Source organism: Sus scrofa, chromosome 2 (assembly GCF_054392235.1).
Source record: "Sus scrofa isolate SSC_HxYL_T2T_F1_AM1 chromosome 2, Sscrofa_HxYL_maternal_Yorkshire_Landrace_v2.0, whole genome shotgun sequence".
Lineage (NCBI taxonomy): Eukaryota > Metazoa > Chordata > Mammalia > Artiodactyla > Suidae > Sus > Sus scrofa.
The window spans coordinates 73,223,921-73,250,652 of NC_139384.1; the positions used below are offsets into that span (position 1 = coordinate 73,223,921).

Consider the following 26,732-nt stretch of genomic DNA (forward strand, 5'->3'; position numbering starts at 1 on the left):
TGCGGAGCACCATCCTTCATCCCCATCATGTGCTGTTGTCTGTATGTGGAGACTGGATGTCTAGGTATTCAGCTCCCCAGCATGGACTCCACTCATCTCATCCCTGCAATACTTGTTCCTGGTTGGTCACTAATCCTTACAGATTTAGAACTGGATCCTTTGTTAAAGGAGTAAAACTACTACACGTTGACAGTAGCGGTGGCTTAAATTCACATTTCCCTACCTCTTTTGCAAATAATTCTAAGTCTATGGAGAAATGAAAAAGACATCCACCAATTCCATTTCCATGTAACTAAGAGAAAGAGAGTGGGAAGGAGAGGGAGGATTCAAATGATCAAGAAAATTCAGGTAAATATTCAAACTAAGTGCATCTGGATAAAGAGAAACTGGATATTATTTACACTGTTCTTATTTTGGAACATAACTGTTAATTTGAAAATTTTTCTGAATAAAATATCAAAAAATAAACAGCAAAACCTGCAGATGATTTTGATGCATACAAAATCTTGATGTTTTTTATGTAACAACAAAGATCTAATTTCTGTACCATAAAAATAGCCCCACGAATCCATTTAATTTTTTTTTGTCTTTTTGCCCTTTTTAGGGCTGCTCCTGTGGCATATGGAGGTTCCCAGGCTAGGGGTGGAATCAGAGCTGTAGCTCCAATCTTTCAGATGAGTAATGATACAAAAATTTGATAATACCTTGTGGTGAAGGTGTGAGGAGTCACACACACACATTTATATAATGCTGGAGGGAATGGTCAGAGATACAGCCTCTTTATGTTGGAAAATAGAAATATCTACTAATACACAGTTATTAATTTTACCCACTAAACATCCTAAATGTATACTCAAACATGAGAATAATGAAGGATGTCTAAATCATTGCAATGTTATTCATATTAGCAAATGCCCAGAAACAAAATGACCATTAGGAGGAGTTTTGACATGTAATTTATGGTACATTCACCTAACAGAAGGCAATGTGTCCATTAAAAGGATGGAAGAATCTCTTTGTGGATGGAAATAGAGTGATCTCTCAGATGTAATAAATAAAAACACAAAATGAACAACAGTTAATAATGCCACTGTGTGAGTGAAAAAAAAGGGGGAGATCAAGAACAAATACACATGTTTATTTTATAGATATAAAATACTCATAGAAAAATATAGGAAAAATTGATATTCGTTTGCAGAGGCAAGAGGAAGTAGGTGAACAGCGTTAGGGATGCAATGGAGAATCATCAATGTTACCTCTCCTGTTTGAATTATGAAACATGGATATTTTAACTCTCCAATAAATATAAAACAGTATACAAATAAAATTAGTAATATTGTGTTATCTAGAAACATGGCAAGATGAAACACAGCCTTGGAGAACTGCTCAAACTCCTGAGAGCTACTATGAGGTCTGGCCCTTTGGCTAGGATCCTTTCCATGTTTGTTTTCATGTAGACGCTAAAGTAAATACCCATTAACTGAGGTCACCTGAGTGAGTATGTTTTGATGATCCAGAGAAATAACTAGCTCATCTGACCAGGGCAGGAGATAAAAACTTACTCTGACCCATCTGTACTCACTCAGCCCCTCTAACCTCTGCTATCACCAAGTCTTCCTTTCTGCAGCCCCTAAGCACCCTTCTCCTGAAGACCCCTTCAGTAAGAAGAATTCTAATTGGCAAATATGACCCCACCCCATCTTCTCCCATGCTTTCAATAAAATACCAATCTAGGTGCTGCTGTGAAGAGACTTTGCAGATGGAATTCAAGTCCTCTATCAATTGACTTCAAGAGAGGAGTTTATCCTAGGTGGCCTGACCTAATCGGATGAGTCCTTAAAAGATCTTGGCTCCTCCTGGAGAAAATGATTCAAAGGTTGAGAGAATTTCGATATGAGGGAGTTTCTCCTGCTGGTCTATGGATAGAGAGCACCACATGGGAAGGAATCCAGGCAGCCCCTAGGAGCTGAGTCTGGTCCCCTGCTGATAGCAAGAGAAGAGACAGTCCTCCCACCACAAGGAACTTAATTCTGCCAGAAATCAGGGAGCTTAGAGGAGGACTCCAAGCCTTAGAGGAGAGACTTTTAAGACTTCTAGAATCCTGAAAAGACAGCCCATCTACACCATGCCTATTTGTTGACTTGAAGAAGCTTCAAGATAATAAATTTGGTTATATAGCTGCAACATGTGTGGGGATTTGTTACACAATAGTAGACACTGAATTCAGTCCCTCTCAGGGCTCTCACCTGTACTTCGTAGTGAGCCATGAGGATGGCAAAGCTGCTGAGGTGGGTGCACTGGCAGATGGTGCTGTTGTCTTTGGTGCCCACCATCCTGCAGCCACTGGTGGCCCAATGACCACTTCCATTCTGGCCATGCTCCCAGAAGACGCAGAACACTTTCTCTCTTGGACCAGGGATGACTGACTGTAGGAACAGGAAGTGGGTGTGAGCTCATGGTTCTGATGTTCAGAAATGCTCACCCCAAGCTTGCTTTTTCAGGTGTTTCCTGGGGAGATTGTGAACCCATGGGGGAGCTGCCTGAAGCCCAAGACTGTGTGCAGGACTCATGCCCTCTTGCATACCCACAGCTCAATCCCACCATGACTCACATGTTGGAAGATAAAGGTGACCGGGTGCCTGAGGTTCTGAGGGTCCTTGTTGCTGATAAAGGCAGAGATGACCTCTGATAGCAGATCATGATAGATTTCCTGTAGCACGCCTTTATGTGTCTCATTCAAAGCTGCTTGTTCCACAGTATCCAGGACCAGCGGGGCCTTAGCCAGAAACTTTCCCATCCCTGGAGTGGACAGAAGGCCCGCCACAGCAGGGCCTGCACGATGAGACTAATGTTAGTATCTCAGGGTCCTCAACAGTACACCTTCTTCAGATAGTTTTTCCCTATGGGACTTCAATCCAAGGAGATAAAACTTTGAGTTTTATCTCAACCTCTGGCTGAGATAAAAATTACCAGAATCTTATCATCCCACCACTCTCACTGGAATTGTTACAACATTCCTGAGGCCCTCCCCTACCCCAGCAACCTGGCCTACTCCTTCCTGTCCTCCACTAGGAAAGGTATGTGGCCCACTCCTCACCCCACCCCTATGGGGCAATATATGCCCCCAACAAGCCAGCAAGCATATCAAAATATCAGATCTTTCCCCAAGAAATCAGCAGGTCAACAGGTGTATGATAAGACCTCTCCTCTTATCTTTTGCCTCTGGGGTATGAAAATAGAAATGACCATAGTCCCAGAATCCGTTCTCCCTGATTGGCAGGAAGTTGGCTAGCTATGTTAACAGCATTTCTTCCCTCAATAAACTTGTCTTTTCTTCACCCTGCTCTGAGTCTGGAAAACTCTTTTTTCAACAATCATTCATGGACATGACATTTTCCTTTGACTCTCTGCAGCCCATATTTCCATTTAAGCTTCAATTCTCTATTTGTCACATCTTTGGGCATCTTGTCCCACTGTGAAGCTTCAGTGACCCTCCCCCTATTCAGTCATTACCTGGGTCACCAGATTCATGCACTGTATCCCAGGTGAGCAGCATCTTTGTCTGATTCTGAATCAAGGTGATATTCTCGTATCCTTGCTCCTGCACCTTCAGTGACAGCTCTGTGTGTTGTGGGAGTCATGTAAGGGAGTTGGATTAGTAATTGTGACTGTGGGCGTTATTATAATACCATTTTTATAGTAAACCTTTTTAATTATATTACAACCATCCTTGTAATATCTGCCTCAATTTCATTCACATAATAAAAATTATGGTATAATGACAGTTAAATCTGGTTCAATGACAATTTTACAAGCTTATTTAGAAAGAGTGAAAATAGTAGACAATCAAAAGCAGCTAAAAACAAAGAGTTCCTTGGTGGTCTAGTGGTTAAGGACCCAGCATTGTCACTGCTGTGCGTTGGGTTAATGCTCTGGTGTATGTTTGATACCTGGCACATGAACTTCTGCATGACATGGATGCAGCCAAAAGAAAAAGTAGCTAAAAAGATAAGGTGTGTCATAGTGCTTAATGTTTCTGTAACTGATGGTAAGGCTTACATAATATAACCATATATTATACCTTTTTTAGTTTTTAGGGTCACACCCATGGCATATGGAAGTTCCCAGCCTAGGGGTCAAACTGGAGCTGTAGCTGCTGGCCTATGCCACAGCCATAGCAACATGGGATCTGAGCTGTGTCTGTAACCTACATCATGGCTCACAGCAACACCAGATCCTTAACCCACTGAGCTAGGCCAGGAATCAAACCATGTCCTCATGGATACTAGTCAAGTTCACCACTGCAGGAACTCCCAAAACTATACATATTATATACAAAATATTATGCAAAATGTTATTATGTGTACCAAGTAATGCCATAATTTTACACATAATATTTGTTATACATAATAATGGTATATACACATGTATGAAACCAAGTGGAACTCTGCGGCCCTCACCACCACCAAGTATGAAGCCCCTTCCATGTCTCCTGCCTCTTGTTTATAGAAAAGCTGAAGTCTCCCAGGCTTCCATAAGTCACAAAAGAGCAGGATCAAGCAGTTAACAATTAGGACAATAGAGTCGCAGAATCTTTTAGTGTTCAAGGCACATTTATGAATTGTTTCACAAGACACTAACTGTCACCAGGGGGGAAAAGCTACCTGGATGATGACCAGACTGTAGCCATGACATAGGCTGTTCCATCTTGAGCTGTATTGAATCTATAGCTAGTATAACTCCAAGAACTGTCCTCAAGAGAATGGGATTAACGTTATTGCTCATAATAATCTATATCTTTGTGAGCATCAGAATAATTGTATCTTGCTCTGCCCACATAATAAGCAAACAACTAAGATGGTCAGCAAAGAGATGCTACAAACCCATGTCAACATCCCCCACTTTAAGAATATGGCACCCTATGTCCGCATGGAGAAGTTACAGAAGATGGGCCTTCATCCCTAATCCCATAGAAATGGAATGATATCTAACAGTGAGGATTTGTAAGCAGCTCTTTGCCTCTTGCATATTTGCCTATTTCTATCTCCCTTAAACATTTTTTAGGTTTATTTTATTATTATTAAAATATAGTTGATTTACAATGTTTCAGCAAGTTCTGTTTTACAACAACGTAACCCAATCATACACATTTCCCTGTGCTGCACAGTTACAATCCCATTGCCCATCCATTCCAGGTAACATTTAACCTAACTCCTGATTTGTGCTCTACTGAATGCACATAGTCCCTTTTCTAACCTGTTGATTCTTTTCCTAGATTAAAAGAAGTAGGAGGAGTTCCCAGTGTGGCTCAGTGGTAGCAAACCTGACCAGTATCCATGAGGATGTGGGTTTTATCCCTGGCCTCATTTGGTGGGTTAAAGATCTGGCATTGCCTTGAGCTGTGGTGTGGGTCACAGACAAGGCTCAGATCCTGCATTGCTATGGCTGTGGTTGGCTGGAAGCTACAGTACCAATTTGACCCCTAACCTGGGAACTTAGATATGCCACAGATGCAGATCTAAAAAGCAAGAAGAAGAACAAGAAGGAGGAGGGGGAAGGGAGGGAGAGGAGGAGGAATGAAGAAATAAGTAAAGAATGACTAGTGCTCTACCCCCAGCCCACACAGACAAGATAACATCTGAAGAAAAACAGGAGGAGTCAATCAGCCTGGACATAATGGAAAATCATGCAGAGATTGACATTCTACCGTGACTCACTGAAATTTTTCCTCTTTTTCCTTTTAAAAACTGCCATGGCTGAGCAGAATCTTGGGAGCTAGTTTTGGCAGAACAAGCCTGCTTTCTCCCCATATTGCTGGCTTTCTGATTAAAGCATCATTTCCTTTCTACCAACATTTGCCTCTCAGTTACTGGCTTCTGAATGGCAGGTAGCCAAACTTGAGTTCAATAACATGTACAACATGAATTTACAAAGAATTATTCAAAATTGTGAAAAATTTTGCTAACTAATGTAATCCCTGACAGTTTTTTGTTTGTTTGTTTGTTTGTTCGTTCATAATGCCAGTGCTTGACTTAATCTTTAGGCACCTGCTTCAAAGAAAATAAATACATTGTCATCAGGAGAACTAGATAAATATACAGGACTTCCACCTACTAAAACTCCTTTGTTTTAGAGGTCTTCATTAATTTCAACAGCTGACAGTTTAGGCTACCTAGTTTTAACTCTTCACACAGTTTCAATTCTGGCTTTTGTGTTATAAATGCAGTAACAAAGAGTGAGCTCAATGCCCCCTCTATACACCTCAATAAAGCAGACCCTGACCCATGTTCTCATTCCCTCTCTCTCTCTCCCTATCTCTCTCTCTCTTTCTCCCCATGTGGTACGGCCCCAAGTGTGCTGTGTACTTTCCAGGTATTATAAACTTTTTCAAAAGTTTCATGATGTTTATTGCTGAAAGGAGTCTTGCAATCATAATAAGAACTAAAATTGAGCAGGACCCTATGGTATAACGGACCCGTCCCCCATGTCTCCTGCTTTAGTTCCTCTCTGAAGAACCTAGATAACAGTATCTGATGCACATTTCCTGAGTTGCCTTATATACGTTGAAAACCCCCCAAAATGGAAGAAGTTAACCACTTGATGACCATGAGGACAGTATCCCACAGACTTACTGGAGCCTGAGGATTGATATGACAGCTTGTTATCTCACCATCAACTAGATAATTGTGAATAAGCCAGTCATATACCCTGAGACTCCCCTCCTTCACCTTGCCTGTAAAAATGTTTCCCTGAAGCCCACAGTAGAGCTCAGGTGTTTTGAGCATTAGCTGTCCTGAACCTCTTGTCTGGCACCTTGAAATAAATGTTATACTTTCCTTCACCACAACCCTGTGTCAGTAGATTGGCTTTACTGAGAGAGGGTAAGCAGGCCCAAGTTTGGTTCAATAACAGAACCACCAGGGTCATTCCAATAACATCATTAGTTATTGATAGGCAGGGACAAGCTCCAAACAATAACCTAGATGAAATTCCTACAGACACACAAAATTACAAAAGTAACTGAAGAAGACACAGAAAGTCAGAAAGTTTGAACAGACCTATAACTATTAAGAAGATTGAATGAGGAACCAAAACTTCCCAAAGTGAAAAGCCCAGATCAGAATCCTACTAACCATTTAAGGAAGAATTAACATGAATTCTTTGTCAACTCTTCCAAAAAGCAAAGGAGGAAGAAACACTACCTAAATAATTCTAAGAACCCACCATTACCCAGGAAACAAAGCCAGAGAAAGATATCACATAAAAAATATAGATAAATATCTCTTATGAATATACATGTAAAAATCTTTTTGTTTTTTTTTTGTTTGTTTGTTTGTCTTTCTGCCTTTTCTAGGGATGCTCCTGAAGCATATGGAGGTTCCCAGGCTGGGGGTCTAATCGGGGCTGTAGCCACCGGCCTATACCAGAGCCACAGCAATGCAGGATCTGAGCTGTGTCTGCGACCTACACCACAGCTCACAGCAATGCCAGATCCTTAACCCACTGAGCAAGGCCAGGGATCAAACCTGCAACCTGATGGTTCCTAGTCAGATACATTAACCACTGAGCCATGATGGGAACTACTAGATGTAAAAATCTTACACAATATATTAGGAACAATTTTACTCAAGGAGGTTCAAGACTTGTGCACAGAAAACTACATTCAATGCAATACTAACAATATCTCAGCAGCATTTTTTTGCAGAAATGTAAAAGTTTATCCTAAAATGCATATGATATTGTAAGAAGCACAAATATTCAAACAATATTGAAAATGAAAAACAAATTTGTAGTTTTTACCTTCCTGGTTTTAAAACTTAACTATAAACCTACAATATTCAAAACAGTATTGTATTGGCATAGATATATACATCAATAAAGCAGAACTGAGCATCCAGAAATACACCTGTTAATCTAGAATCAATTGATTTTCAAGAAGAGGTTCCAAGACCTTTCAATGGACCAAAGAATAGTCTCTTAAATCAGTCGTGCTGGGACATCTGGTTATCCACACAGGAAAAAAAAGAAGATGGATCCCTACCTCACACAATATACAAAAATTAGCTCCAAATGAGTGGAAGACCTACATTTAAAAGCTAAATGTAGAACACTTAGGAGAAAACATAGGGATAAATCTTCATGGTCTTTGATTTGGAAGTAGTTCTTATAAATGACTGAAAAAAATGCAGAAGCAACAAAAGAAACAATAGATAATATAGACAATCAAAATGTAAAATATTTTTCATGGAAGTGAAAAGACTATGAAGAAAATGAAAATTCAATCTTCAGAATGTGAGACTACATCTGCAAATCACATATCTCAAAAGATCTACCATTGGACTGTATAAAGAACTCCAACATCTCAACACCAAATGTCGAATAATTGAAAAACAGGCAAAGGACTTGAATAGACATTTTTCCAAAAAAGATAGACAAATATTCAACAGTGACATGAAAAGATGTTAAGCATCTTTATGCCCTAGGAAAATGCAGATAAACCATGATGAGCTGTCACCTGACACACACTAAAATGAGTATAATAAAAATACAACAAAATGAAAGTAACAAGTACTGCCAAGGGTGAGGAGATTGGAACTTTTGTGCATTGCTGTTGAGAATCTAAAATGGAGAAATAGACACTTTGGGAAAATAGCTTAGTGCCCTTCAAAAAGTTGAACATAGAATTAATGTATCACTCAGGGATTCCACTCCTAAGCATGTACCCCTCAAAAAACTGAAACAAGGTTTACAATTCTGTATTCCAATATTCATAATACACTATCTTCAATAGCCAAAAGGTGGCAACAACTCAAATTTCTATCAATGGATGGATGGATAAACAAAAAGTGGCATATCCATACACAATGGATTATTATTCAGCCATAAAAAGGAATGAAATACTGAGACACACTACAACATGAAACAATATCAAAAACATTATGCTGAGTGAAAGAAGCTAGACTATCAGGTCATATATTGTATGATTCTATTTATACAAAATATCCAGAATGAAAAAGCCATAGAGATAGAAAAGAGATAAATGGTTGCCAGAGGCTGAAAGAAAAAAATAAATGAGTGACTGCTTAGTGGGTGCCAACTCTACTTTTGGGATGATGAAAATACTTTGGAAATAGAGTCGAGGGTAGTACAACTCTGTGAATGTAGTAAATGACAGTGAATTGTATACTCTAGGTAAAAAGGTGGCTTTACATGAATTTTATCTCAATAAAACAAATCATATTTAAATATCAAATAATACTAAATTTATATGCTTCAAAATTGAATAATTTGTTTTCTTTTGAAGCTGCTTATGTTTTATCTTAATTCTTCACTGTAATTATTTCATCTGATAATTTTATAATGAAAATGTACATTATTTACAGTTTTTCATTTCTTTTCAATTATTTGCTTTTTTTAACTGATATAAAATTGACATAGAATATTGTAATAGTTTCAGGTATACAACACAATGATTCAATATTATTTTACACTACAAAATTATCCCCACAATAAGTCTAGTTACCATCTATCTCCATAGAGTATTTTTTCTTTCTTTCTTTTTCATTTTATGTTGGTACCTGTGGCACATGGAAGTTCCCAGGCAAGGGATCAATAGGAACTGCAGCTGCAGGACTACACCACAGCCATGTGACCTATGCCACAGCTTGCTGCAATGCCACATCCTTAACCTACTGAGCAAGGCCAGGGACTGAACCTGCATCCTCACTGAGAGAGCATCAGGTTCTTAACCTGTTGAGCCACAATAGGAACTCTTTTCTCCATAGAATATTGTTGACTATATTCCCTGTGCTATATATTATAGCCCCTTAACTTATTTATTTTATAACTGAGGGAAGTTTGCACCTCTTAATCCCCCTCACCTATTTTGCTCTTAACCTTTTATTTTATTTCATTCATGAGATGAACACTGAGATACAAGCATGGTCACTTGACTGTAATGGAACTAGAAAAGGAATGAGCAGAGGAGAAGCCTGGGGACAGTCCCAGGTACTTACTTGTGCCAGCAGATGAACTAAAAGTCATTGCCCCAATGGGCAGGGCCTTGCCCAGCCATCTCAGAGCTTTCTCCAGGCCCAGGAGCAGATTAGTGGCCACATACTGCTTCTCTGATTGGGACAGGTTTTCCAGGTCCTGGGGCCCCTCCAGCAGATCACCAACCTCCTGTATGAGGTCCTGGGAAGGGGGGTGGCAAAGAGTCAGCAGCCTATGGGCCAGAGAGGCTGCATGAAGTTACCCACTCAGCCACAGAGAACAGATCCTAGAGACTGAGTGATATAAAGACAGTGCCCGATGGAATTTTCTGGGTGGTCTTTGCCTCTGGAATCCAGTCACTCAGAGGTCAACCCTGTTCACGAATGCCAAGTATGAGGTGAACCCAATATCCAGAAACAGCAAGAGGAAAGGTCATTGGTAGGTGCACAGTAATGTCTAACAGTGAGCACCAATTCATATCCACTCATTCCACCCAGCCTGGAAGAGGTGGGGCTTCAGAGCAGTGCACCATTGCTTTGGGGTGTCTCCTCCCAACCCAAAGCGTCCCCCATCTGTATGGGATGCCTCCACCTCCCTTGGCTCTGCCCTTACCTGGATAGTGCTCTGAACAGAGGCTGAACTGAAGTTCCCACGCAGATGCTGGAGTCTGTGAAAGAAGCAGGAGAGCCTCTGGGGAAAAGGAGATGAGGGAGTCAGAGAGGCTCGGATGCGGGTGGAAGAGTTTGGGAGAAATGGGTAGGCTGTTCCAAGAGATTTCCTGCCCCTGGGTCTGTGTGCCACTCACCTGGCTCTTGATTCCAGGGGGTGGCATCCAGGTGGGGAAGGAGACCTCTGTGGGGGACAGGACAGTGGTTCACTAGGTGTGGGAGTGTCTGTATTTGTTGTGGGTGGGGTCTGGGGTCAGGTCAGGACAGGTACCTTCACAGACGGTGGTATTTTGCTTATTCTGGAATCCAGGTTTGGGCACCCAGCCTTGGCGGCAGTGGCACACATATGAACCTACAGTGTTGGTGCAGATGGTGGAGTTGTGACAATGATGCTCCCCGGAGCTGCACTCGTCCTTATCTAGGAACACAAAGGTCGCTGCTGGGATAGAGGTTTGATAACTGTCTTGGGAAATTCCCAAAGTGGTGGGCACAGATTAAAAAAAAAAGTAAAACAAAGTAAAAGTAAATAAAACCAGTCCCCAACAGCTATCACTCTTTTGTGCTTTGTGATGTCAGATAACTTCCCATCAATTCTATGAGGGAAGCACCATTGTCAGCCCCTTTTTACAGATGGGTAAACTTGCACAGAAATAACTTGTGCAAGATCATACAGTTAACAAAGGGCTAAGCTACTTATATTTTTATCTATGAAATATAGGGGCTGTATTAAACCAACACATACAATCACAATATTATCACATCTCCTGTGTTAAAGGTGACTTCAGAATAAGTACCTTGGCCAGGGTCTCACACACACAGCAAAGCTAGGATTTAGGCCCTTGGCTCATGCAACCCCTCTCTGGGTCCCTAGAGAGGGATGGACCAGGACAGCTGTTCATTGAGCTCCCACCAAGGGGCACAGCTCCCAGGGATGCCCAACTTCAGAAGGTACATTAGGTCATAATGATTATAATTTTAAAAGCTGCAGTTCCCTGGTGGCGCAGTGCATTAAGTATTTGTCAGTGCTGTGGCCCAGGTGTAATACCTGGCCTGGGCACTTCCACATGATTCAGGCACAGCCAAAAAATAAAATAAAACAAAATAAATCGAACCCCGCCAACCATCACTCTTTTGTACTTTGTGATTTCAGATACTTTCCTGCAATTCGATGAGGAAAGCACCATTGTTAGACCCTTTTTACAGATGGGTCAACTGAGGCAAAAAGAGGTATATAACTTTTCAAAGATCACTAAAGGCAAATGTGAATTCATTTTTATCAGTGAAAGATAGGGACTCTAGCACACACACACACACACACACACACACACACACACAAGATCACAATGCTATCACATCTTATATGTTAACAGTGACTTCTGAATAAGTACCCTGGCCAGTGTCTCACCCATGCAGCAAAGCTAAGATTTGGGCCATTGGCTCCTGCACCCTCTCTCTGTGCAGGTGGCACAGTCAAAGGCACATCTGTCCCTACTCATACTTGGGTGTTACACCTGCAACAAAGACCCTGCCCCCTTGATTCTTCACGAATGATTCTGGTGACCCTGAACCTCTTGCTTGGAGACGTGGAAGATGCAGGGTCATTTTACCTTTACAAGTGTTCTCACTCTCATTCCTGAACATTGATGCCCCAGAAGCAAGCACATATCCTGGGATGCAGTTGCAGTGGTAGCCTCCTTCTGTGTTCTGGCAGTCTGCAAACTTTCCACAGGACATGGTCGAGGGTGGTCCACACTCATTGATATCTGGAACATAGCAAGGCAGTGGGTTACCTCTCAAAGGCATGAGTTCCTACAAAGTAGAGATCCCCATTTCTTTCCTGTCACCCCAAAACTGGTCCAGATGCATATTCCATGTCTGTGTGGAAAGCATTAGCCTCTCAGGCAACACTGCTGAGGCTGGGCTACAGCTGCAGCAAGCCATTCCTGAAGACTGTGCAATCAGCTCTGCTCTTCTTGGCCCTATGGCTGATACCCCAGGATTAGACGTGGCAAAGTGAGAGGTGGGTAAAGGCTTTGCATCCCCCTCCCCAATCCTGAAGGAACAAACTGAGGCATAGACTCCACACTCCTGGACACCCAGCTTCTCTCTCTCTATGAAGCCAGGTGTATTCATTTCTTATCTCTCCACCTATTTTTTCCCTTTCATTTTTTCTGTTCTTGATGACAGTTCTGGGGAAAAAGACAGAGGCCCCCAACCAATATCCATACCCCTACAGGAACTGGGCTGTACTCCACAATCTCTGCCCTTTACGGTTCCAATTAAGGAATTGCCTGGACTGGCAGGAAGTGGTGAAAATCCACATCTGAGCAAGACCTGCAAGGGGTGAGGGCTGAGTAGCTAGAGCAGCTATCAGGTGCTTCTGGGCAATGGGTCATAGGTATTTCTGTCATCTCAGCCCTTGGCCTCCCACTGGGGACGTAGATCTACAGCCCCTGCCAAGTGGGGCTCAGCCTCAATCTTCTCTCTCCAAGTAGTCTGGGACACCAGACTCCTGGGTTGATTTCCTCAGTAGAGTGTCAGGCCCAGAGCAGTGGTCCGAAATGGCAACCTATTTTGCCATCTGTGCAGATGAAAACATCTTTTTCGTAATTTTATTTATTTCTATTAAAGTATAGATTTTTACAGTGCTGTGCCAATTTCTGCTCTTCAGCAAAGTGACACAGCCATATATATATACATATATACACACATACATACACATTATTTTTCTCATATTCTCTTCCATCATGTTCTATCACAAGTACTTGGATATAGTTTCCTGTGCCTTACAATAATACCTCACTGTATATCCATTCTAAACATAATACTGTGCATCTCCTAACCCCAAACTCCAAGTCTACGCCACTCGATTCCCTCACCCACCCCTTGGATAGAAGCCTCTTCATTCAGCTGACTCTTCGGAGGCAGGGAGGAGGTGGACATCAGCCTGCCCTCCCCTGACACAGCATCCTCCTAGGCCCCAGTGCTCAGAGCTCCCTCAGAACCATGAACTGGAATCACTGCGGACGGTCAGAGTGGAGCCATGCATGGAGAAACAGAGGCCGAGGGGCTGAGAGGCGGGATCAGGGTCCCGCGAGGTGTCTTCTCCCGCAGGAATTTTGGCCAGGGGCGGGGCCAGCCAGGGACACTGGGCCTATCCCTGGAATTCTCCCTCGTCCCACATTTCTGGACAGTATCCCATGGCCCTCCTTGGCCAAGGGGTTCTGAGAGGGTTCCAGTGTGGTCAGCTCTCCCCCTAACAGTCACTGACAATGATGGAGAGGGTAGATATTGTTCTGGATCACAGGGCACTGAGCTCCGTGAGCATCGTGAATGTCAACCTCTCTTTTATTTTCCACAAAAAGAGGCCATGGGGGCGTCATCTTTGTTTCAAACATCCGGAAATGACCCTGTGCAGAGGCGTCTATGCCTTGGGGTTCAGAGAGCCTCAGGAGACCAGGTTGGTACTCAGGATGCTCTTCTGATGCCTCCAGAAAATGGGACAAGGAATCCAGAGAGCAGCCCAGTCTCCTCTCCAGCAGATACCATGTTCGGAACATGGGCAAACATGTCCTTGAATGTGATGAAGCCTGGAATGCTGAGCTAGGATTGCATAGACATTCCAGGTGAACTGGCCACAGAGCTAGGTCTTCAGGCAGCAAATTCTAGTCCAAACCATCAGACGGCTCTCTCCCTGTCACAAAACTCATGGTCCATTTGGGCCCTCCCCCACCTCCCTCTTGTTCACCCATGACTCTGAAGGGGCTCACACAGCGGATGGACGGCTCCCTGAGTCTAAGCACACTGAGTGGAACCCATGACCACCATGGGTGGTCGTGCAGGTTTCTCACTGCTCAAGGATGTCTAGCCAAAGAAATAAGCAGGGGACAAAAAGCAGCTCACTTTCCATTCCTCAAACACGGGGTACACAAGATGAGGGACCTTTTACCGACTCACAGGAAGGCTCTGCCTTCTGTCCTCGCCACATGGTTCAAGTGCAAGATCCACCCACAGAGGCCCCTGGGAACCAGCAGGGCCTCCCCACAGATGCAGGTCCACTCTAGCTTCCTTCCAGGATTCTGTGTTATCCTCCCTCCACAGGGAAGGAGGGAAGGGGCTGCAACTAGTTTGGGGGCTCTTCCTCTTCCTTCCTCTAGAAGGGTGGGCTTGCAGACCCTCCCGAGTCCTCCTGACACTGGGCTTGGCCTCTTCCTCACCTCTCACCTTCACGCTCCTCCCATCCCCATCCTCAGTATTCAGCTCTAACCACCTGTCTGGTCACTGCTGGCCTCACCTGCCACTACAGATGCCTAAACCCTGCCTGCTTCCCTTGGAAAGGAGACGAGACCTAGCGATGTGTGGAGAACAGGCTCCTCCCGGGCCCTTGGTGAGGCGTTGGACCAGGACAGCTGCTCTCTGAGCCCCACACATGGGGCACAGCCCCCGGGATGCACAACCTGGATAAGATACATTGGATCATTATGATTATAGTTTAAAATCCCAGAGTTCACTCTTGGCATAGTGGGTTAAGGTTCTGTCACCTAGGGTGTTAAGGTTGCTGCTATGCCCCTGGATTGATACCTGGCCTGGGAACTTCCACATGCAATGGGCACGGCTAAGGAAAACAAAAAAAAAAAACAAAAACAAAAACGTAAAACAATGTAAATAAAATAAAGACCCAACAGCCATCTCTGTTTTGAGCTTTGTGATCTCCCATATCTTTCCTGCAATTCTATGAGGCAAGTACCATTGTCAGCCCCTTTTTAGAGTTGACTCAGCTGAGGCTCAGAGAGGTGACATATCTTGTCCAAGACACACAGATAACAAAAGGCAAAGCTACTTTTGTTTTTATCTATGAAATATAGGGGCTCTAGAAAAACACACACAGTATCACTATATCATCACGTCGTGTAGGTTAACAGTGACTTCTGAATAAGTACCCTGGCCAGTGTCTCACCCACACAGCAAAGCTAGGATTTGGGCCAACTGCCCATGCAGCTTCTCTCTGTACAGGTGGGACAGGCACAGGCACATCTGTCCCCACACATACTTGGGCACCACACCTGTACCCAAGCCCCTGCCCCCTGGAGGCTTCAGGAATGATTCTAGTGACTCTGAACCTCATGCGTGGAGAGGTGGAAGATGCAGGGTCATTCTTACCTTGACATGTGTTCTCACTCTCATTCCTGAACGTTGGTTCCCCAGAAGCAAGCTCATATCCTGGGATGCAGGTGCAGTGGTAGCCCCCTTCCGTGTTCTGGCAGTCTGCATTGTTTCCACAGGACACGGTTGCAGGTGGTCCACACTCATTGATATCTGGAACACAGCAGGGCAATGTGTTACCTCCCAAAGGCATGAGTTCCTGCAAGGCAGAGATCCCCATTCCCTACCTGGCTCCCCAAAACTGGCCCTGATGCCTAATCTATGTCTGTGTGGAAAGCATTAGCCTCTCAGGCAACACTGCTGAGGCTGGGCTACAGCTGCAGCAAGCCATTCCTGAAGACTATGCAATCAGCTCTGCTCTTCTTGGCCCTGTGGTTGACATGGCAAAGGGAGAAGTGGGTAGAAGCTCTGCATCCCCCTCCCCAATCCTGAAAGAACAAACTGAGGCACAGGCTCCACACGCTTGCACACCCAGCTCCTCTCTTGCTAGGAAGCCAGGTGTATTCATTTCTTACCCCTCCACCTGTATATATTTTCCCTTTCACTTTTTTCTGTTCTTGATGTCAGTGCTGAGGGCTAAGGCTGAGGCCACCCAACCAATATTCATGTTCCCCAAAGCACTGGGCTCTACCCCACAATCTTTGCTTTTTCTTATTCCTTTAAGGTCTTACTTGGACTGTCATGAAATGGTGAAAATCCACATCTGAGCAAGGCCAGTGGTGGGTGAGGGCTGAGTAGCTGGAGCAGGGAGCAGATGCTCCTGGGCTCTGCATGGCAGGTGTCTCTGTCATCTCAGCCCTTGGCCCCCCACCTGGGACATAGGCCTATGGCCCCTGCCAAGTGGGGCTCAGCCTCGATATTCTGACCCCAAGTAGTCTGAGTCACCATTAATCCTAGGTTCATCTCCTCTGTAGAGGGTCAGGTCAGGGCAGTGGTCCCCAGTGACAACCTCTCTTGTGCTCTGGTCCAGATGCAAAGCCCGATTTATTGATTGATTAATGTATTTATCAATTACAGCATTGTGTCAATTTCTGCTGTACAGCGGTGACCCCGTCAAATATTTTTTCACATACTGTCTTAAATCATGTTCTGTCAAAAGGATTGGATACACTTCCCTGGGCTGTACAATAGGACCTCAGTGTTTATCCATTTGAACTGTAGTAGTTTGCATCTACTAACCCCAAACTCCAAGTCCATCCCAATCCCTCTCCACCTCCTTTGATGGAACCGTCTCAGTTCACCTGAATTTTCAGGGAGGAGGTCGCCTTCAGTCTACCCACCCCTGACACAACGTCCTCCCAAGCACCAGTCAACAGAGCTGCCTCAGACCCATGAACTGAAATTACTGGGGAGGGTCAGGCTGGTGCACTGCATGGGGAAAACTGATGGAAATCTGAGCAGCTGAGAAGTGGGGTCAGGGTGCCAGGAGGCATCTTCTCCAGGTGGATTTTTGACCAGGGGCAAGGCTTGCAAGGGACAAGGGGCCTGCCATTGAATTCTCCCTCCTCACACATTTCTGAAGAGTATTCCAGGGTTCTCCAAGACCCAGGGATTCTGAGAGTGCTCCAGTGTGGGCAGCTCTCACCCCAGCAGTCACTGACAATGACAGAGAGGATATGTACTGTTCTGGAACACACAGTGTTGTGAGCTCATTGAGTACCCCTCTCTTTTGCTTCACACAAATCAGAGGCCAAGTGCAGGTGGGGGGAACGTGCCACACATCCAGAAATGACCCTCTGCAGAGCGATCTGAGCATGGGGTTCAGAGAGGGTCAGGAGTCTGGGAAGATACCCAGGACTGTCCTCAAATGACCAGAGAAGGTCGGATAAGGAACCCAGGGAGCAGGCTGGGTCTCATGCCCATAGCAGACTCCACATCTAGGACATGGGTGAACACATCCTTTGATGCAAGGGAGCCTGGAATGCAGAGATGGGATCCACGGACAATCCAGCTGAACCCGTCCCAGGGCTAGGGCTTCAGGCAGCAGGACCTGGTTCTAAAGAGCAGACTACTCTCTCCCTGTCACACAGCTCATGGTCCATTTGGTTAAGATCACCCACAACCCTCTTGTTCATCCATTACTCTGCTGGAGCTCACAACAGTGGATGGACAGCACTCCCAGTCCAAGCACACTAAGTAGAATCCATGACCGACATGGGCAGCTGTGCAGGTTGCTCACTGCATGAGGATGTCCGGCCAAAGAAACAAGTGGGGGATGAACAGTAGCTCACTGTCCATTCCTCAAACACAGGGTTCAGAAGATTAAGGACCTTTTTCCAACTCACATGAAGGCTCTCTCTTCTTCCTGGGCCATGTGCTTTGAGTACCATATCCACCCAAAGAGGCCCCTGTGGACCTGCAGTGCCTCCACACAGATGCAGGTCCCCTTGGCCTCCCATCAGGAGGCTCTGCTATCCTTCCTCCACAGGGTAGGAAATAAGGGGCTGAGACTAGGTTTGGGGCTCTTTCTCTGCACTAAGGCGGTGGGTGGACCCTCCTCAGAGTCCTCCTATCACTGGGCTCAGTCTCCTCCTCACCTCTTACCTTCACTCTCCTCCCATCCCCATCCTCAGCATTCAGTTCTAACCCCTTCTCTGGATGATCTGTGTCTCCCATCTGGTCACTACTGGCCCCATCTGCCCCTGCAGTTGCCTAAAGCCTGCCTGCTCCCCTTGGAAAGGAAGCAAAATCTAGTGATGTGTGGAGGCAAAGCTCTTCCTGTGTCCCTGGTGAGGGAATGGAACAGGACTGCTCTCTGATCCCCCACTCTGAGGCACAGCTCCTGCGGATGCCCAATGTGGAGAGGATACATTAGATCATCATGGTAATAGTTTAAAATCCCAGAGTTCACTCTTGGCATAGTGGGTTAGGTCTCTGTCACCTGTTGCGGTTAAGATCGTTGTTGTGCTGTAGGTTTCATTACTGGTCAGGGTACCACTCTATGTAGTGGGAACAACTGAAAAAAAAATTAAGACAAAGTAAATTAATTAAAAACTCAACAGCCATCACTGTTTTGTGTTTTGTGATCTCAGATACCTTCCCAGCAATTTTTGAGGCAAGCACCATTTTCAGCCCCCTTTTACAGATGGGTAAACTCAGTCACAAAGAAGTGACATAACTTCTCCAAGATCACACAGTGAACAAAAGGCAAAGCTGCTTTTATTTTTATATATGAAATAAAGGGACTCTGTTAAACACAGACAGAAGATCACAATATTCTCACATCTCCTATATTAAATATCACTTCTGAATAAATAACCTGACCAGTGTCTCACACACAGAGAAAAGCTAGGATTTAGGCCCTTGGCTCATGCACCCCTCCTCTGGGTCCCTGGTAGGGACTGCTGCTCTCTGAGCCCCCACCCTGGGGCACAGCTCCCGGAGATGCCCAATGTGGAGAAGACACATTAGATCATCATGGTAATAGTTTAAAATCCCAGAGTTCACTCTTGGCATAGTGGGTTAGGTCTCTGTCACCTGTTGTGGTTAAGATCGTTGTTGTGCTGTAGGTTTCATTACTGGTCAGGGTACCACTCCATGTAGTGGGAACAACTAAAAAAAATTAAGACAAAGTAAATTAATTAAAAACTCAACAGCCATCACTGTTTTGTGTTTTGTGATCTCAGATACCTTCCCAGCAATTTTTGAGGCAAGCACCATTTTCAGCCCCCTTTTACAGATGGGTAAACTCAGTCACAAAGAAGTGACATAACTTCTCCAAGATCACACAGTGAACAAAAGGCAAAGCTGCTTTTATTTTTATATATGAAATAAAGGGACTCTGTTAAACACAGACAGAAGATCACAATATTCTCACATCTCCTATATTAAATATCACTTCTAAATAAATAACCTGACCAGTGTCTCATACACAGAGAAAAGCTAGGATTTAGGCCCTTGGCTCATGCACCCCTCCTCTGGGTCCCTGATAGGGGATGGACCAGGACTGCTGCTCACTGAGCCCACAGCCTGGGGCACAGTCCCCACCCAGAGATGCCCAACCTGGAGAAGTTGCGTTAGATCATAATGATTGTAGTTTAATACCCCAGAGTTCACTGGTGGAACATTGGGTTAAGGATCTGTCACCTGTTGTGGGTAAGGTTCCCTTTGTGGTGTAGGTTTGAGAAGTGACCAGGGTAGAAGTCCCTAAAAAAAAAAAAGTAAAAAAGTCACCTCCCAAAGACATGAGTTCCTTCAACGCAGAGATCCCCATTCCCTACCTGACTCCCCAGCACTGGTCCTGATGCATATTCCATGATTTCTTGGAATGAATTACACTCTCAGGTAATATTGCTGAAGCTGGGCTACAGCTGCAGCAAGCCATTCCTGAAGATTGTGCAATCAGCTCTGCTCTTCTTGGCCCTGTGGCTCACACCCCAGGTTTAGATGTGGCAAAGCGAGAGGTAGGTAAAAGCTCTGCATCCCCCTTCCTAGTCCTGAAAGAACAAGCTGAGGCATAGACTCCACACTCCTGGACACCTAGCTACTCCCTCTCTAGGAAGCCAGGTTTATTCATTTATTTTCTCTCCACCTGCATACCTTTTCCCATTCACTTTTTTTTCTGTTCTTGAGGACAAAGGCTGAGGCCCCCAACCAACACCCATATCCCCCACTGGCACTGGGCTTTACTCTACAATCTCTGCTTGTCCATCTACCACCCCTAGGTCACTCTACCTTCACAACTATCTAAGGGGCTGGTGATTATCTCCCCAGACAAAGAAGTGAATCCTGGAGAGCAGTGGCAGGCAGTGCTATTTATACATGTGTATCCTGGAGGGCACCATAGAGCACAGGTTGTAGCAATATCTGTAAGGATGGATACCATGTTCAGAAGGCTCAAGAAATAAAGGAAAACAGTTTACAGTTGTGTGTGCCAGAGCAGAGGAGGGAAGGGTGGGATGAGGAGAGTTTATTGCCATCAAAACAGGAAGCACTCAAAACATTCTGGGCATTTGGGGAAGAAGAAACCACTTCTCTATTCCCAGAGAACTATTTCTGAACCTCACTTGCAAAATAAGCCTCCATTTCCCCCATTTTTAATGAGAGGTCCTGGACTCTGGCATGCACTCCCCATCTTCCCCACTGATGGAGCTGGCTGGGAAGACTCACCTGTAGTGCTCTGGGTTGCAGGTCCACATGGAAACATCAGCAGCACCAAGAATCCTGGGCAGAAAAACAGAGACAACAAGGATAGGAAATTGGAACTCCCACTTCAAACCTTTTCCTCATGGCTGTAGCCTCCTGAGTAGGGAGGCTCTGGCCCTGTAGCCCATCACTTTCCTGTAGCAGCCCCATTTGTACAGAATCTGGGACTCAGATTTTCTCCTCCATCTCGCAAGTGTCCCCAAGGAATCAGTAAATGACAGGCACAGCCCTTGTGGAACCTCGGTTGCTACATGTAAGGGGACAGAATGTATACAGATAGCTGATGACTGGGACACATCTTAGAAACCCCAACTTCTTCCAAAAGAGGGATTACATCTGCAGGAGAAAATCCTCAGATTGGTGTGCCTTTTCCCGTACCCAGGTTCTTTGTTCTCTGGCAATGGCAGAAATCTGCTTTGAGGTTTTCTCTCCAGGATCACTCTTCCTATTTAAGGTAACATATAAGAAGAGCATGGGTATTGGAGTCAGACAGCCCGAAATCTGAGCCCTAGCTTACAGTATCTGCAGGACAGCGATCCATGGAATTGAGGGACAAGGAGTTGAGGACAGTTGAGTTTTAGAACTAAGGCACCTGTGGGTAGAGCCAACACCTCCTGGTTGAGTGGCCTCTCCAGGCTTAGCACCCATGGCTTCTATGGTTCTTTACAAATGAGCTTATGGCTCTGCTATAGTGCATAGAGGGCACAATTTTCCCCTTGATTTGCAGTGCTGCCCTAAGAAAGGAGTTACTGACAGTAGTAGGCTTTGGGGTATGAAACTGCTGTGGGTGTAAGGGGTGAAATCTACACCACAGGCAATGACCAGTCTCCCCTATCAAGGTCTGTCATCCCAGTCAAGTGACCCCTATGAAAATCTTCTCAGATCTGTGTGCCTTTACATGATCTTTCTTGGGTAATAGAGAAAAAAAAAAAAAAAAAAAGAAGTCCTCTTTTGGACTTCCACTATTTCACCATTGCGTAAGGTGACAGAGGACCCTGGTGGACAATTTAGAACTTGATATGCTTAAGTATGCATTCAAACTTCCACCTGGTTGCCACACATCTTTGGGAACATCACTTATCCTTTGAATCACAATTTCTCCAGTGTAAAATGAGTACAGTGGTCGTGATAGTAGGATGAGATTTATTTTAGTCATAGATGAGTGAGAACTAATAGGGACTTAGCACAGTACCTGGCAAAGAGTGAACAGTCAACACATGTATGCTAAAGAGAAAGAAGAAGTAAGAGAAGAAAATGAAGTGAATGGATAAAGACGTGGTACATATATACAATGGAATATTACTGAGCCATAAAAAAGAATGAAATAATACCATTTGCAGCAACATGGATGGACCTAGAGGTTCTCATAATAAGCAAAGTCAGAAAGAGAAAGACAAACATGATATCACTTGTATGTGGAATCTAAAATATGACACAATTGAACATATCTACAAACAGAAACAGACTCAGACATAGAGAACAGACTTGTGCTTGCCAAGGGGGAGAGGCTGTGGGGAAGGAAAGAGTGGAGGTTTGGGGTTAGAAGATGCAAACTATTACGTATGGAATAGATAAGCAACAAACTATTATATATAGGATGAATAGTATAGGGAACTATATATAATATCCATAATGGAAAATGGATATTTCCACACACACATACACACACGTATGTATAACTGAGTCATTTTGCAGAAGAAATTAAAAAAAGAAATTAAAGCTACATTGTAAATCAACTATACTTCAATAATTTTTTTGAAAAAGTAGAAGAGGAGTTTCCATCGTGGTGCAGCAGAAACGAATCTGACTAGGAACCATGAGGTTGTGGGTTCCATCGCTGGCCTTGCTCAGTGGGTTAAGGATCTGATGTTGCCATGAGCTATGGCATAGGTCGCAGACACAGCTCAGATCTGGCATTGCTGTAGCTGTGGCCTAGGCCAGCAGCTGTAGCTCTGATTAGATCCCTGGCCTGGGAACCTCCACATGCCCTGGGTGTGTCCCCAAGATGCACAAAAAAAAAAAGTAGAATAAAATGAGCAGAGATTCTCTCCTGTTTATGTATTACAGACCTATTACCTAAGAAATACTTGTATCTGGATCAGACTCCAGGCTCAGGCAGAATTACATGCTCACCTTGGTTCTCTCAAGGTCAGAGTCACAGACTTCCACTCTTCACTCTTTGCCCATGAAATGTTCCTTTTCTCTTGGGGTTCTGGTAAAGAGAACCAGGCTCCAGGGCCAGATCACCTCAGTCCAAACCCATCATGGATCTGCCCCTTAGGAAATTTGTTTAGGCCTTCCATGCCTCAGATGCCCCACCAACTATGTCCCTTCCATTCTCTTAAGAGTGGCATCCAAAGCAGAATCAAATGGGTGACATTACAGCATAACATCCCATATATATGAATAAAATAATTCAGTCTTCTGAGACTATTATAGACATGCACACCTAAAAGTGTAAATATATTGAAGAAACAAATTTTGCTCTCCATTTCTTTCCCTTTTGGGGGATGGGGGTGCGTGACTGCAGCATGCAGAAGTTCCCAGGCTAGGACTGAAACCCATCTCATAGCAGTGATGCTGTGCGCAATGACAATGCCAGACCCTTAACCTGCTGTGCCTCAAAGGAACTCCTGTTCTTCATGTTTTTAACTGCTCACAGCATTTTGTAACTTAGACCCTCCAAAATGTACCCAGCTTTAAAAAAGAAAGCATCTTCCACAAATACATGATAAGAAATCTGGGTATTTTTATAAAACCAGGAAATAAATTACAACCAATGAGGATAACATATTAGAAACACCTAACCAAATATGTAATATACATACATATATATATATATATATATATATATATATACTTTAAAAATTTAAATAAAATTTTATTATAGTAAAAAATAGAAACACCTAACCTACCAGGTAATGGGTATTATTCTGAACACTGAAAGAAATAAAGACTAATTGGAATTAAGCTAACCTAACTGATACTAGTTTCTACTAATTCACTGTTATTGGATTCAAATCATTCCACGACCCACACAAAGCCTAAGACTAAAGGACAATGTTTTTCTTAGCATATCAGAGTTTATAGAGAGTTTGGGCTATGACGTCATCTAAAAAAGTGTATAAGTGGTGAGGTGGTTAATTGTATGTGTCAATTTTGCTCAGCCATAGTACCCAGCTATTTGGTCAAACACTATTCTAGATGTTGCTGTGAAGGTGTTTTAGATGAGTTAACATAAAAATCAGTACATTTAAATAAAGTATATTACCCTCCATAATATGGTGGGCCTCATCAAATCACTTGAAGACCTTAGAAGAAAAAAACGACCTCCAAGGAAGAGAAAATTCTAAAAGATGCATTCGTCCTATGTTCATTGCACCACTATTCACCATAGCCAAGACATGGAAGGAACCTAAATGTCCATTGACAGGTGAATTGATTAAGAAGATGTGGTGCATATATACAATGGAATACTACTCAGCCATAAATAAGAACAAAATACTGCCATTTGCAGCAACATGGATGCAAATAAAGATTCTCATACTAAGTGAAATAAGTCAGAAAGAGAAAAATATATACTGTATGATATCACTTATATGTGGAATCTAATATATGCCACAAATGGACCTATCTACAGAAAAGAAACAGACCCATGGACATGGAGAACAGGATTGTGGTTGCCAAGGAAAGGGGGAGGGAGTGGGATGTACTGGAGTTTGGAGTTAGTATCGCTTTTGGAGTGGATAAGCAATGAGATCCTTCTGTATAGCACAGTGAACTATATCTTATCACTTGTGATGGAACATGATGGAGGATAATGTGAGAAAAAGGGTGTGTATGTGTGTGTGTATATATATATGTATATATATATATGTGTGTGTGTGTGTGTATATATATATATAACATATATATATATAACCGGGTCATTTTGCTATACATCAGAAATTGACAGAATAATGAAAATCAAGTATAATAAAAAATTTAAAACTAATAAATAAACAAGAAAATCCTGCTTCCCGACAGCCTTCAGACTTGAGATACAATATCAAGTTGTACCTGGGTTTCCAGCCTTCCTGCCTGTCCTACAGATCTTTGAACTTTCTATTTTTTTTTTTTTGTCTTTTTGTTGTTGTTGTTGTTGTTGCTATTTCTTGGGCTGCTCCCTCGGCATATGGAAGTTCCCAGGCTAGGGGTCCAATCGGAGCTGTAGCCACCGGCCTACGCCAGAGGCACGGCAACGCGGGATCCGAGCCGCGTCTGCAACCTACACCACAGCTCACGGCAACGCCAGATCGTTAACCCACGGAGCAAGGGCAGGGACCGAACCTGCAACCTCATGGTTCCTAGTTGGATTCGTTAACCACTGCGCCACGACGGGAACTCCTCTTTGAACTTTCTAATCTCCACATTCTCATGAACTGGTTCCTTAAATTATCCCTTTCTCTCCCACTATATATACATCCTACTGGTTATGTTTCTCTGGAGAACTTGGTCTAATACAGGTGGTAAAATGAGAAAACTTTGTTAAAGCCCCCAACTTTCTACTTTGAGTACTTAATATAATTGCATTAATGTCCTTCTAAAAATTCCTTCCCTGCTCTCCTTTCAGAGATAGTGGGTAGCTGTAAGAAAAGCAAAAGTCAGAAGTAAAGCAAAGAACAGAGAAAATGATCAAAATGGATAAATAGTCCCAGTGAGTTTTAGTCATTCATCCCTTTTGTTATAATTCTACCCACCTGGAAGCAACCTTAGATATCTGTTTCTCATGGTGCAGAGACCAGCAAGCTCAGCTATGGAGGATGCCTTCTCTTGGTCTGTGTGTGTTAAAAGGATTTCTAGTCTTCGGCAAGACTTGTGTTTTATATGAGCAGACAGGAAATCATGGGCCTGGATGCTTTCTTCCCCCTCTTCTGCTGGATGTTTTCTTCTCTGAAACTTCTAATTTACATAGCATTACTTGTGTTTTTACTGCAAGCCTCCAAGAGGGTGGTTTTTGTGTCTTTTTGATATAGGAAGATTCCCCCCTACATCAAACATGAAGAATCATTCCACTGATATTTTTGCCCTTATGAGGATCTTGGTTCAGAGTGAACAGGCTTCTCTAATCACTACCTATTAACAGACTTTTTAATTTTTCACTTTGAAATCAATGTAGATTAAGAGGAAATTGCAAAACAATACACAGAGGTCATTTTCCCACAAAGATTATCATTGTATGCAATGATAGTCCAACTTCTAAATTGAGAAACTGGCATTGGCACAATGTGTGTGTATGATTCCATGTCATTTTATCACATGTATCAATTCATGTATAACAATCACTGAAATGGAGATAGCATAAATATCCCATCATCACAAAGATCTCCCTCAGGTGAGTGTCTCAGGTTCCTAGCCAAAATCATCACTATCAATAGTCTGTTTCCAACAGAACACCCACCAATGAGCATGTGAGTGAGCTTGGAAGTGAAGCCTTCTCCAGTCAAGCCTTTAGATGAGACCACAGCTTCAGCCAACAGCTTGACTGAAGCTTTGTGAGAGATGCTGAGCAGAGGACCCATACCCCAACACGGAAAAAGCTATACAATAAATATATGGGTTTTTTGTCTTTTTTTTTTTAGGGCCACACCTGTGGCATATGGAGGTTCACAGAATAGAGGTAGAATCAGAGTTGGGCAACGCTTGATCCTTAACCCACTGAGTAAGGCCAGTGATTGAACCAGTGTACTCATGGAGGCTAGTCAGATTCGTTTCCACTGAGCC

At 43.6% G+C, this 26,732-nt stretch overlaps 1 protein-coding gene across 2 annotated transcripts in view; it reads right to left on the bottom strand.

Moving 5' to 3' along the window:
- The window catches only part of LOC110259331 (adhesion G protein-coupled receptor E2), a 48,182-nt gene extending 22,298 nt beyond the window's left edge, over positions 1 to 25,884 (bottom strand). The window contains exons 1-14 of one of the 2 annotated variants that reach the window (XM_021083633.2): positions 25,709 to 25,884; positions 20,934 to 20,987; positions 19,911 to 19,970; positions 19,302 to 19,376; positions 18,706 to 18,780; positions 15,822 to 15,977; positions 12,269 to 12,424; positions 10,933 to 11,079; positions 10,799 to 10,845; positions 10,606 to 10,683; positions 10,017 to 10,194; positions 3,514 to 3,621; positions 2,612 to 2,832; positions 2,247 to 2,426 (exon numbers count right to left, since the gene is read on the bottom strand). In XM_021083633.2, the coding sequence (XP_020939292.2) occupies positions 2,247 to 2,426; positions 2,612 to 2,832; positions 3,514 to 3,621; positions 10,017 to 10,194; positions 10,606 to 10,683; positions 10,799 to 10,845; positions 10,933 to 11,079; positions 12,269 to 12,395 (1,086 nt within the window). In that variant the 5' untranslated portion in view covers positions 12,396 to 12,424; positions 15,822 to 15,977; positions 18,706 to 18,780; ... (2 more) ...; positions 20,934 to 20,987; positions 25,709 to 25,884. The remainder of the gene's footprint in view (positions 1 to 2,246; positions 2,427 to 2,611; positions 2,833 to 3,513; positions 3,622 to 10,016; positions 10,195 to 10,605; positions 10,684 to 10,798; positions 10,846 to 10,932; positions 11,080 to 12,268; positions 12,425 to 15,821; positions 15,978 to 18,705; positions 18,781 to 19,301; positions 19,377 to 19,910; positions 19,971 to 20,933; positions 20,988 to 25,708) is intronic. The other variant, XM_085012601.1, reaches the window with a different exon arrangement.
- Positions 25,885 to 26,732: the final 848 nt, after the last annotated feature.